Source organism: Quercus lobata, chromosome 1 (assembly GCF_001633185.2).
Source record: "Quercus lobata isolate SW786 chromosome 1, ValleyOak3.0 Primary Assembly, whole genome shotgun sequence".
NCBI classification, from domain to species: domain Eukaryota; kingdom Viridiplantae; phylum Streptophyta; class Magnoliopsida; order Fagales; family Fagaceae; genus Quercus; species Quercus lobata.
The window spans coordinates 6,788,979-6,802,852 of record NC_044904.1 but is presented as its reverse complement, the minus strand read 5'-3'; the positions used below and the strand labels follow the sequence as shown (position 1 = coordinate 6,802,852).

The following is a 13,874-nucleotide window of genomic DNA, read 5'->3' as shown; positions in this document are numbered from 1 at the left end:
GCCTATCAGATTCTAGTGCTAATCTTACTAGTATGTTCAAATTCAACACCCGAAGCCATTCTTATGAGTTTCTTATGTATCTAATATGGTAATAATAACTAGACCATTTGTTTTGTAGCTTCACGGAATGGGATCCCCATTGGTCCCTAGTATGTACCAGCTAGCAAAATACATATCAACATTTTTGTTTTAGTAGTTAGAGGAAAAAAACAAACAACATTTTTGTTTTAGTATATTGATGGCACTAAATAATTATAATATGATTGATGCCATATAACTGACATGATGAATATCTTAAAAAAAAATTTAATCTTTTATGTTGCAATTAAAGATATACACATTGTTTCCTAGAAAAAAAAAAGAAGAAAAGAAAAGATGAACACATTGTGTTTTGGCCTTAAGATAGTATCCCTAAAGAATTGCAGGTTGCTTCAAGTTGGCTCCATGTTTATCCTTGAGGATTTCAAGATCTTTTGCTCTACATAAAGAGCAAGTATCACAATCCACTAATTTACATCACTGAGAATGGTAATTTCCTCTAACTTCTTTTTTCTTACATTATCCCATAAGGTCATGAAAAATTGGAATGCTATTGGTAGTTATTAGATTTCCATTTGAAACTAAATTCTCCCAACTATATTTGTAGGAATTGATGAGTTCAATAATGCCACCTTGTCACTCAAGGAAGCCCTTATTGTCCCCCAAAGATTTGACTATTACCGTAAACATCTTTTGTATCTTCATAGGGCTATCAAGTAAGTGAAATAGCTCTCTCTCTCTCTCTCTCTCTCTCTCTCTCTCTCTCAAACACAATTACACAATTATAGAATTCTAACTGGATTTCACTTCTTTCTTTGGTATATATAGGGATGGTGCAAGTGTTAAAGGACACTTTGTGAAAGAGATGTTTTTACTAAGAACCAGACACGTCATACAAGAGTAACCGCCGGTGCCTACAGGTCCATCGGTCCTTCAAGAGCAGACGGAAGGACTAGAGCACTGGCATAAAAAGCGACAAGGCCACACTAAATCCTGACAAGGCATACTATCCGAAAGGCAAATGAAAGGACAACGGGGGGAATTGAGAGTCGACGGGTTTGGCATGGCCTTACTTGACCCTCACAAAAATTCACATAAGGAAACATCTTGCTAATCACGTAAGATGGACCTGCTACAGATTCATATCTCCCTCATATGGAAAGACACCCTAAAATCTTGAAAACCCTAATACTAGATCTTCTCCATAAGGAAAAATCCACACTCTCAAGGGATCTTGGTTCCCACCAACTACTATATAAACACCAGACCTCTACTTTTCTCAGGTACATAGAAACTCTCTAGCTCTCACTATAAAGTTCATGGAGATTTCTCATTCACTAACTTGACATTTGGAGAGTTTTTGGCCGGTACCACACTGGTGCCTTCTGTTTGGTCCCTTTGTTCTTATTCACAGGTACCTATTGAAGCGACTTGGAGCCTACAACTCACTAATGATTTCATAACATCATCAGTTGGCGCTGTCTGTGGGAAACGAGTGATAAGCCATATCACCGTTTCAAAGACAAAGAGTTGTATGGTCCTGACACGATCAATGGCCACTACCAACCAAGAGACCGGGAACCCGCCAAGCATATTGGAGAGGTAGGTACAAACCTTTGCTGCAACGGTTGAATTGCTCACTCAGCAAAACCATAAGTTGGAATGACAGCTAGAGCAAAAAAATGATCAAGAGCAGACAAGATAGGGACGAACGTGACAACAATCATCCCCCGATGAATGATCACCAAGAAAGGGATGACCAAGAGGAAAGCAATGCCATTAGTAGATGAGATCAACAGGATACTAGTCGTCCCTTCGAGCTGGAAGTCGGCGTGTTGCGCATGGCACAAGAGATGCAAACGACGAAAGAAAAAATGGACATGATGATGAATGCCCTGAGAGGACAAGCATTCACCAACTTGGACGAACTAGTCTAGCGGACTAACTCACCCTTCACTACACATGTGACTTCTTTCCCCATTCTGGCCAAGTTCCAAATGCCATAGGTGGAGGCATATGATAGTCGCAAGACCCACTAGACCATTTGGAGTCGTTCAAAACCCTCATGTACTTGCAGATGAAATAATGTGCAGGACCTTCCCTACTACTTTGAAAGGGCCAGCAAGGGTATGGTTCAGCAAACTTACCCCAAATTCTATCTCCACCTTCAAGGAGTTGAGTGGACACTTTGTCACGCACTTCATCAGGGGACAAAGATACAGAAGATCCTCAGCAGCCATACTAAGTATTATGTAGTGGGAAGATGAAAGCCTAATGTCATACGTAACCTGTTTCAACAAAAAGGCCCTCCTAATTGACAAAGTCAACGACAAAGTCCTTGTCACTGCCTTCACCTGTGGGTTATGACTAGGGGAGTTTCTCTTCTCCCTCCACAAAATGATCCAAAGACAATGGCCGAGACGCTATACAAAGCCACAAAATACATGAATGCCGAAGACGCGATGATAGCCTGAAGGGACGAGCCAAGGAAAAGACAATGGCAAGATGACCTTCGTCTAAACAAAAGTAGAAAGGTAGCCTGGCCGAATGAGTGAAGGGAAGATAGGAGATCGAAACCCGATGGGAAGGATGGTAAACTTCACCCCTTGAATACCCTGCTGGATCAAGTCCTTAAGCAGATAAGGGATGATGCAGTGCTGACATGGCCAGAAAAGCTGAAGGGTGATCCAAGCAAAAGGCCCCGAAACAAGTATTGTCGCTTCCACCGAGACCATGGGCATGACACCTCTGAGTGCTATGACCTCAAGCAGCAGATCGAAAACCTGCCAAGGGACCCCGAGCCCAACCGACGGGCTGAAGAAAGGCCCAAAGCCTTGCTCGGAGAAATAAGGATAATTGTAGAAGGAAACACCATAGGAGGATCATCTAAAAAGGCAAGGAAGACATATCTACGTATGGTGCAAAGCGTCCAAATCTCCAGATGGCCTCCAAAGCTAGCAAGGGTTGACAACCCAGTCATCAGTTTCATAGAAGACGATGCTAGGTGACTACACCACCCTCATAACGATGCCTTGGTTATCAACCTGTCAACTGCAGATTTCAATACCCGACAAATTCTAGTAGATAAAGGGAGCTCAGCAGATATCCTCTACTACCCAGAATTCCAGTAGATGAGGATTGACAGAGAATGCCTCCTACCATCAGACACAACATTAGTAGGTTTCAGTGGCACCAAGATCTTCCCTATAAGGACCATCACCTTGCCAGTAACCATTAGGACATACCCTCAACAACTCATTAGGGAGGTTAGTTTTCTTGTAGTTAATTGCTCCTCTGCCTACAATGCCATCATTGGTCGACCCACGCATAACATATGGAGGGCAACTACATCCATATACCACCTGCTAGTAAAGTTCTCAGTGAAGTATGAGATAAGGGAGGCACGAGGGGACCAAATGGCCGCTCGCGAATGTTAAGTCTCCATGCTAGAAATGGATGATCACCTATAAGCGTTGAACATTGAAGAGAGAAGGGTAACAGTAGAACCCATGGAAGACCTAGAGGAAGTCTCCTTAGACGACAACATCCCAAGCCGAACCACGTGTATTGGCACACAAGCCGACCCTTCGGTTAGTGAAGAGTTTGCCCTCTTCCTGAAGACCAATTGAGATGTCTTTACTTGGAGTCACGAGGACATGCCAAGGATTAGCCCTAGTACCATGGTACATAAGCTCAATGTATGCCTGTTCATCCACCCAGTTCGGTAGAAGAAGAGGGTCTTCGCCCAAGTAAGGGATAGTTGAAGAAGTACGCAAACTACTGGAGGCAGGTTTCATTAGGGAAGTCTACTACCCCGAATGGTTGGCCAACGTAGTCATAGCCAAAAAAGCAAATAATAAGTGGAGAATGTGCGTGGATTTCACTGACCTAAACAAAAGCATGCCTGAAGGACAGCTATCCACTCCCACGCATTGACCTCCTTATGGACTTGATGGCTGACCACCAATAGCGGAGTTTCATGGACACCTTTTCTGGATACAATCAAATCAGGTTGGATGAAGCAGACCAAGAGAAAACCTCATTTGTCACGAGCTAAGGACTCTTCTGCTACAAAGTCGTGCCATTTGGATTAAAGAATGCAGGGGTAACGTACCAAAGACTTGTGAACAAGATGTTCACACAGCAAATTGGGTGAAATGTAGAAGTATATGTAGATGACATGCTCGTAAAGAGCACACGAGAAGTAAGCCATTTAGACAACCTTCGAGAAACATTCAATACCCTTCGCCTCTACGATATGAAGCTCAACCCCAGTAACTATGTGTTTGGCATGGCATCAAGGAAGTTCCTGGGCTTTATGGTGTCACAGCATGGGGTGGAAGCTAATCTCAACAAGGTTTGGGCTATAATGTAGATAGTTCCTACAAAGAACATCAATGAGATGCAAAGCTTGAATGGCAAGGTTGCAGCCCTTAACCGTTTTGTCTTTAGGGTAATGAACAAGTGTTTACCCTCTTTAAGGTGCTAAGGAAGGCTTTCGAGTGGACCGACAAGTGCTAGGGGGCATTTGAAGAACTGAAGGCATACCTCGCATCCCCAACATTGCTCAGTTTGTCTAAGCCTAGTGAAGAGCTCACCCTCTACTTAGCTGTATCCCCAACGACCGTTAGTTCTTCTCTTATACAGGAGGAAGATTGGGTGCAATTACCCATATACTACACCAGTCGGGCACTTTGGGGAGCTGAAGGGAGATATCCCCCGATGGAAAAGCTGGCCTTCGCACTGATCACAGCTGCTCAGAAACTCAGGCCGTACTTCCAAGTGCACACCATAGAGTCCAAACAGATAAGCCGCTGCGAAAGATGATGAACAACCCGGATGCAACAGGACAACTGGTTCTATAGGCGATTAAGCTCGACGAGTTTGATGTCCAATATTGACCCAAGACTGCAATCAAAGCACAGGCTTTAGTTGATTTCATTACTAAATTCACGACAGGGAAAGATGAAGAGGAGAAATCAATGGCATGGATGATATGGACAAACAGTTCATCTAACCAACGAGCTGAAAGAGCTAGGGTCATGCTACGATCACCAAAGAAAGATACAATAGAATGTGCGGTCCGCCTCCAGTTCTCAACAACCAACAATGAGGCCAAATACGAAGCAGTCCTCTTAGGCCTTGACTTAGCTAAAGCAACTATCATACACTACGATTCACAAGTTATGGTTGGATACATTAATGGTGATTACAAGGCAAAAGGGGAACAAATGAAAGAATACTTGAGCATGGTCAAAAGCAAGATGAGCGAGAAATTCTCAGTTAAGTTCATACAAATCCCAAGGGAAGAGATGAATAGGTAGACCATTTGGACAAAGTAGCATTCGCTGAGTATACAGATGTCATTAGTTAGGTACTATCCTTCATCCAATATTCCCTTGCCATTTACAAAATGGAAGTACAAGTATCCCCCTCTTGACTGGATGACACTGATCATATCCTACCTTAGGAATGGGACATTGCCAGAAGATTACGACGCTTCTCATAGGCTGAAGATACAATCTTCACGTTTAGTCATGATGGGAGATGTCCTTTACAAAAGGGGTTTATCTCGTTCGTATCTAAGGTACCTGATCCCTGATGAAACAGACTATGTCATGAGAGAAGTACACGAAGGGATATGCAGGAACCATTCGGGAGCATACTCGCTGGTTTATAAGTTGATACGAGCTGGATATTATTAGCCCACTATGTAGAAGGATGCCCAGTCCTACGTAAGGACGTGTGACAAGTGCCAATGCTTCAGCAATATCATATGGCAACCAACCAAGGAACTTACACCGATGAGCGCCCCTCAGCCTTTCGCCTAGTGGGGATTGGACACAGTTGGACCCTTCCTCATCGCCATACAGTAGCTCAAGTTCCTCCTTATAAGGATCAACTACTTCACCAAATGGGTCAAGGTAGAACCATTGGCCATTATTATAGAGAAAAATGTCTGAAGCTTCAAATAGAGAAGCATCATTTGCCACTTCAGAATTCCCAGGGTCATCGTCTCTGACAATGGAAAGCAATTCGACAATGATGCATTTAGAGATTTTTGCCAATAGTTGGAGATCAAGAATCATTACTTCTCTCCTGCTCACCTCTAGGCCAACGGACAAGTTAAAGTCACAAATCGATCCCTACTGAAGATAATCAAGATTCGGCTTGAGGGGGCAAAGGGCATATGGCCAGATGAGTTACCCGGTATCCTGCGGGCTTATAGGACAACGATTCACACACCTATAGGAGAAACACCTTTCCGCCTCGCATACAAACACGAGGCCGTCATCCCGACAGAAGTAGGACTGACCAGCCATCGAGTATCACATCATTATGAAGGAAGTAACGAAGAAGGGATGCACCCACAGTTAGATCTTCTTGAGGAAGTCAGAGCAACGGTAGAATAGGGGATGGTTCGTTATCAGGACTTTATGGCAAGGCACTACAACACCAAGGTTAAGTCTCGTCATTTTCAGATCGGGGACTTGGTCCTAAGGAAGGTAACAATAGCCACCAGAGATCCCTCACAGGGTAAGTTGGGCCTCAATTGGGAGGGACTCTACAAGATCGCCAACTGCCACAAGAAGGGGATTTACTACTTGGAAACCCTCAACGGGAAGAGGCTTCATCACCCGTAGAACATCGAGCACTTAAGGAAGTACTATTAGTAGTCGGATGCAACTTATTTTATCTCTTTCTTTTCGTTTTTCCATTTTTATATCAAAAGTTAAATGTCAAAAGATGTCGAGTTTCTTTTTAGATATTTTTATTATTAATAAGACTTGGTTGCATTATCAGAAATGTTGCTCTACTCTCTACCCTTCAGTGGACCATCTAAACCACGCTAAGTCCTACTTATGGGGCGGACGAACGACCAAGGATATTGACAAGTACCTAGTTTTAGAAATTCTACCAAGTCCTACCTACAGGGTGGACGGACAACCAAGGATACCAACGGGTACTTGGTTTTAGAAATTTTACCAAGTCTTACCTACGGAGTGGACGGACAACCAAGGATACCAATGGGTATCTAGTCTTAAAATTTTTTATTAAGTCCTACTTTTGGGATGGATGGAGGATTAAGGATATCGACAGGTACCTGGTCCCAAAATTACGTTAAGCCCTACCTACAGGGTGGACAGATAGAATGAAATGTCAATAGTACCACTACAACAGAGGCATACACGATTGAAATGAAGACAAAATATAAGTATGGGCAATGGATAAAAATAGTAAATGTAGCCTAAACAGGTAAATGTTTTTACATAAAAACCCAAAAAAAAGGGGGCATTAATTACTGTCTTACAAATAATTCTACCAAAAAAAAAAACCTTAAATACAAAGGAAAAGAAAAATCAAGATGGAGGAGCATTAGGAGTGGTTGGGTTCATGCTGGGCAGACCTTTAGCAACAGTTGAATTCTCAGCAGACAGGACCATAACAACGTCAGGATCGTCTGGGGTAGGTTGGGTGATGACCACGCCGTCGGTGTCCTTCACCTCCTGCTCAATCATGTGAACAAAGTCAATGGTCTCATCGCTGATGGTGTCATCTCCTCCAGGCTTTGGCAAGACTGTGTTGTTTATTATGATCTGGGAAAAGTTGAGGTTGGGATAAGCGGCTTTCACTTGCTTCAAGCAATCCTTGAACCCGTCACCATAGTAGATGCCACACGCATCAAAGAAGGGTTGAGAAATATGGAACTCCGCCACGGCGTCGACTCTGGCTTTCTCCATCTACTTACAAAAAGTAGCTAACTCCGTCAGTTGGTCTTTGCTTTCTTCGCCTCCTCGAGCCAATAGGTCTCCTCCGTGAACACTTTAGTCTTGGTCGTCAACTCCTAATTGAGGGTACAGACGGCCTCCGAGTATTGTGCTCTCTCCTTCTTCTCAATCTCCTGACATTTGCGGTACTGTCAGATCACCCCTTCACTGGCCACACACCTATCCTGAAGGGCCTTTATATGCACCAATGCCTAAACAAAGCATGACGGTTAAAATCGGGAGGAAATATTTTGAAGTATAAAATATAAGTGATAGGGACATACCCTTGATAGGTCGTAGAGGCTAAAAGCCCCCAAATCCTCCAAAGAGTGTTCACTACAAGGATCTAGGTCCGTCTCCTTGATGATTGAGGTGACCATTTCCGGCATAATCCTTGTGAGTGACTAGCCTTTGGACGGGGTTAGGAGCAACGAGTCCTTTCCTGATCATCAAACCCTTCCCGGCTCCATGACCAGGGGGAGGAGGAGGCAATGGAGCCTTCGGTTGTTGCTCCTCAATCGGTTGACTCGTCCCCTTCTTTGACGGATGGTCTTCCTTGGCATCATTCTTTCTCTTAAGTGTGGCTTTAGGGCCACATTAGGAGCCAACCTTAACGCCTACTCCTTCTGCTTACGCATAGCGGCAGCTTTCCTCACCAATGCTTTCTGCCTTCCTACATCCATCTCTGAAGAACAAAAAAAAAAAAATAAAGACGACGAGAGTAAAACAAAAGTAGATATGCACAACAGGTAAGCAAGTAAAGAGAACTTACGACAGTGGGAGAAGGCTTGTAACCGACAGGCTTCTGGCTTCGGCATTGGACCACCACAGAAGGTGTGGATAGTATCAAGTGTAACTAAATCCTTCCACTTCCTCTGCTTAAAGGGGATCTCCAAGATGCGCCTAATGAAGCTCTCCTACTCGTCGGTAATCTCTGGACGGATCTGGGCTGGAAACAACAAGAAATATATATAAGTATTAGGAGAAGTAGATGACGTAAAAAAGAAAAAGGGGCAGACAACACACCTGACTCCCTAACAATACCCTAGGTATTATTGAACCCGTCGGGCATGCTATCCCACTCTTCAAGTCTACACACCCAATCTGTCTCCTGAACAAAAAATTATCTTTTCTTCCAGTTTCTATTCAAATCAGGTATTTTTGACACCAACCTAAGCGACGTCTTCCTCGCTAAGAAATGATAAATGCCATTTGACAAGGTAATTTATTGGGGCTTACAACAGTGGAAGAAATCGTCAAGGGTAAGGCGACAATTGCCACCACTCAGCTGACCTCATATCACCTCGGCCCCTAAGAATATCTTTCACGCATTTGGGGCTATTTGGCTGACGGATAACCCAAGATAGTTAGCTAGCTGACAGTGCAACTCCATCAGTGGCAACCTCAGACTTGTAGCAAACATGGCATCATACATACCGAGGTCTACTATCTTTCCAGAGTAACACCTTTCTTATTTCCTTGGTAGACAAATGGGAATACTATCTAGGATTTGGAAACGATTGCGAAGTTTGTTAAAAACATTTGGCGACATGGTTGGGTAGAAGTCATTCACCGTCCATATAAAGGGAAGGATGAAAGGCCTAGGACCATCACCAACCTCTTGACGTTTCCCTTCCTTGTCAACACCCTTTGTTGCCCTCATAATTCCCCTCGCGTTCTCCTTCTTCCTTTCCTTCCTCATCCTTGTCACTCATAGCCTTCCCCTTATCTTCTTCATACTCCTCTTCCTCCTCAGCAAGGGAGTGAGCAGACTGTTCCCTTTCTGGGGACGAGGTTAAATATTCCTCAAACTCACAGCCTGACGGAGGGACTAGAGTGCCAACATAAAAAGTGATGAGGCCACATTGAATCCTAACGAGGCGGAACATCCGAAAGGCAAATGGAAGGCCGACAGGGAGAATCGAGAGCCGACGGGTTTGGCATGGACTTACTTGACCCTCATAGAAATTCACACAAGGAAACATCTTGCTAATCACACAAGATGGACCTGCTACAGATTCATATCTCCCTTATATGGAAAGACACCCTAAAATCTCGGAAACCCTAGAACCAGATCTTCCCCATAAGGAAAAAATCCCCACTCTCAAGGGATCTTGGTTCCCACCAGCTGCTATATAAACACCAGACCTCCACTTTTCTCAAGTACGCAGAAACTCTCTAACTCTCTCACTATAGAGTTCATAGAGACTTCTCATTCACTAACTTGACCTTCGGAGGGTTTTTGGCTGGTACCACACCGGTGCCTTCTGTTTGGTCCTTTTGTTCTTATTCACAAGTACCCATTGAAGCGACTTAGAGCCTACAACTCACTAACAATTTCAGAACATCATCACTTTGCATGGTCATTATTGGACAATTTTGAGTGGTCCTTTGGTTACACTGTTAGATTCAGAATCAACTTTGTAGACTACGTAAATGAGAATAAAAGATACCCCAAATATGCTGCCCGTTGGTTCAAGAATTTCCTCAAGAAGTAGATGAAATATGCTCAAATTATGAATTATCTATTAGCAATGGATAGTCTCCAAACAATGAACTGAAGATAATTTATTTTCCATTTTTGCGCTCTTTAAATTATGTAACTTGTATGGAGCACAAGAATCTAATGCAGAAATGCTTGCTAAATAAGATATTATTTTATGAGTTTTAAACAAATGATTTTTTATTTTTTATCTCTCATTGGTGACCAATTATCCAAGTTCACAAAAAAGCAATCCTAACTAGTAAATAGATTATTTGATTTTCTAGGTCTAAAGTACAATAATGCTAATTATGCAGCTTATTCAGATCACTCCAAAGTTGAAAATGTAAGCTACATAAGAAATTCACAAGCTAATTGTGGACACCCGCCACATGACAACGCCCCTTTGGAAGGGTTTTTAGAGGGGGGAAAAAAAAGATGTGTTTGAGATTTTTTATTAAAAATCATGGTTTTTGAAGAGTGAAGGAGTCACAACTTATTTTATTTTATTTTTAAAGGAAAACAAAACAAGAAATAAAAACTCTTTTTATTTGATTGACTCAATGGATAAGAAAAATGATCTATGTCCACCAAAGACGAGTTCGGGGTCAAATTATGTCGTGGGAAGGTGTAAGGTACTCATGTATGCCCAAGGACGGACTCAAGATTTCAAGCTGGGGGCGGGGGGGGGGGGTCGGAGATAAGCGAAAAGAAAATTTTCAAATATGCATCCATATTGTATTAATAAACTATCAACCAAGACAAATACCCAAAAATCATTGTTTCTTAATATATTAAGATACAGTCATCTACCAACAAAAACAAAAGACACAAAGCACTATTGTTTCTTAATACAATCATCTATGAAAAGGGAACTTGACGCTCTTTCAAATCTTCAAAATCATCTACGATTGAATCCAAACTAAATGTCAAAGCTACATCCTTTTCAATGTATAACATCAAAGAGTCCGTCAAAAAATCATTTTCCATTTTGTTTCGAAGATCAGTTTTGACAATCTTCATAGCTGAAAATGCTTGCTTTGAAGTAGCAGTAGAAACTAGAAGAGTAAGCACAAGTCTCACCATTCTATAAACAAGTTTGTAGTGTTCTGAATTTCCAGTTCTCACTAACCATTTACACAACTCAGATAAACTTTTCAATTTTTTGAACTTTGGATCCTGGACTACATTATGCTCAAAATGATAAAACTCCTTCTCCAACACTTATTGTCATAATCTATGAAATCTTGTGGATAGAAATTCTTTACCAACAAAAAAAGATCACTACTTCTAAAAGATTTTAATGCCTCTCGAGGTTCTAAAGCTGAGCTAAGCCTAAGTAACTCCATTGCATCTTCATTAAACTGATGATTTAGTTCTTGTAGTTGAGAATCTATTGCAGCATAAAAAATATTTATTTGATAATGATGCTCAATTGTAATGTTATCTTATTGATTACAAGCTCGACCTTGCCTCCCAACATAAGAAGCATTCATATCTAGGACATCAATGCAATGCTTCTCACAAAATGATATCATAGTGGTGAGTAAGTCATCCCATCCATCATCTCTAAATTTTTGGATAAGTGCTTTTGTATAAGGATGTCAATACCGTACCGGAGGCCGTACCGGTTTGGTCACCGGTACGATATATTTCGGATACCGGTCAATACCGGTGTACCGTTTCGAGTTTATCGCTATTTTTTATATTTATAAATAAATAAATAAATATATATATATGTATGTATGTATGTATGTATGTATGTATGTGTCTGTGTGTATATATATATATATATATATTATAATAACTATAAAAGTTTACCATAAAACATTTTTTCAATTCAGAACTAATTATTCATGGTTTTAGACTTTAGTATCAATTAAAAGGGAAAAAAAAAATAGAAAGCTTAAAAATTACCATTGCATACTAAGAAAACAAATAATACTAATAAGTTAATACAAATAAGTTACCATTCTGTCCTAACAAAAATTCAAAAATTACAAAACTTAAAAAAAAAAAAAAAAAAAACTTTTTTCTGTACCGACCGGTATTGCCCAAAATTGGCCGGTACGGTTGGTATTTTTTCCGGTACGAAACAGGGGGGTCGACCGTATCGGATTGCTGGCCGGTACGATATATTCCGGCCGTACCGGCTGGTACGGTACGGAATTGATAACCTTGCTTTCGTAGATGAACCTAATGCATGGCATTTAAAATGTCTTGAGATTGGCTGTGCAAAGCTTGACAAAGTTTATCAGTGATCTCCATAGTTTCCTTCTCAAGATGAAAGATGAAGACAAATTCAAATGAAGTTAAACCATCATAAGCTGACTCTACTTCTACCTGATGTTCTCCATCACCTGCATCATCAATTATATTTAGTAAAACTTCAACAGTTGAAGTAAACATCCTTAATAAGCTAGAAACTGGTCTAAAATGTGAACTCCAACATGTTTCTACAGGTCGTTGTAAAGTGCCAATTTGATTAAGTCCATTTCTTGTCTTAAGCTCTTTAAGATCAATCAAACGTGCTATTTCATTAGCATTGACAACTTTCAATTGCTCATTACACTTGCATGAAGCATTAACAATTTTGATCACCAAAAGCAATTTAAGAAAAAACCCACTAATGGGGACAACTTGTTTCGATACTTTTACTAGTGCCAATTGTAAGCAATGTGCAAAACAATGGATGTAGTAAGCATATAGGCAATCATTCAAAATCAAAGCTTGTGATCCATTCCACATACCTCACATGTTGCTTGCTCCATCATATCCTTGCTCTCAAATATTTTGTATATCTAGGCAATGTTGAGATAACAAAGAATATATTCCCTTCTTTAGGGTCAAAGCCGTAGTGTCAACAACATGAATAAGCCCAAAAAAACATTCTTTCACAAAACCTTCTACATCTACATATCCAAAAACCATAGCCATTTTCTCTTTCATGGACTCATCACGAGTTTCATCAATCATTACGCAAAACTTTGCATCACCAATTTCTTCCCAAATGGCCTTCTTCACTTTGGCTAAGAAAACATGTAGAATTTCCTTTTGAATCCTAGGTGATGTGTAGGTTGCATTTTTGGGAGTTTTTTCTATTATTTTAGCAACCTTTTCATTCCAAAAAGTCACAATACCCAATGATTCAAAAAAGTTCCCACGATTAGATGAACTAAAACTTTCATCTTGACCTCTAAAAGCTATAGCTTGAAAGGCAAGATGTTGGACAATAAAAATTGAGGTCTTTAGTTGCAACCGATTATTTGCAATTTGTTCAGTAGTGAAATAATTAACTACCATTTGTAAATGCTACCATTGGTTCATCAAATCCTTACATATTTTCTCTGCAAGTCTATGAGCTGAGTTAGGATCTTTTCCTATATGACCTTGAAAATAACAATTTTTGCCCCCAACTTTTCTCCAATTTCTAAATCCACCAACAGTGAATATATTTTGTCCCACAACCCCATTTGGATTATGAAAGACAAAGCAGGGTAGACAATAAGCTGCATCTTTCGTAGGAGAATATTCAAGCCATGTTGAATAATATTCAAACCAAGGAGCTTGAAAGCTACGATTAT

General features: G+C 41.0%; 1 protein-coding gene across 1 annotated transcript; it reads right to left on the bottom strand.

Annotated features, from left to right (window-relative positions):
* Positions 1-12,486: 12,486 nt before the first annotated feature.
* On the bottom strand, positions 12,487-13,593 carry LOC115994366. The gene is made up of 3 exons (XM_031118490.1): positions 13,207-13,593; positions 13,041-13,091; positions 12,487-12,861 (listed from the first exon to the last, which is right to left on the bottom strand). Exons 1-3 carry the CDS (start codon positions 13,591-13,593, stop codon positions 12,487-12,489), a joined length of 813 nt encoding a protein of 270 aa, XP_030974350.1.
* Positions 13,594-13,874: the final 281 nt, after the last annotated feature.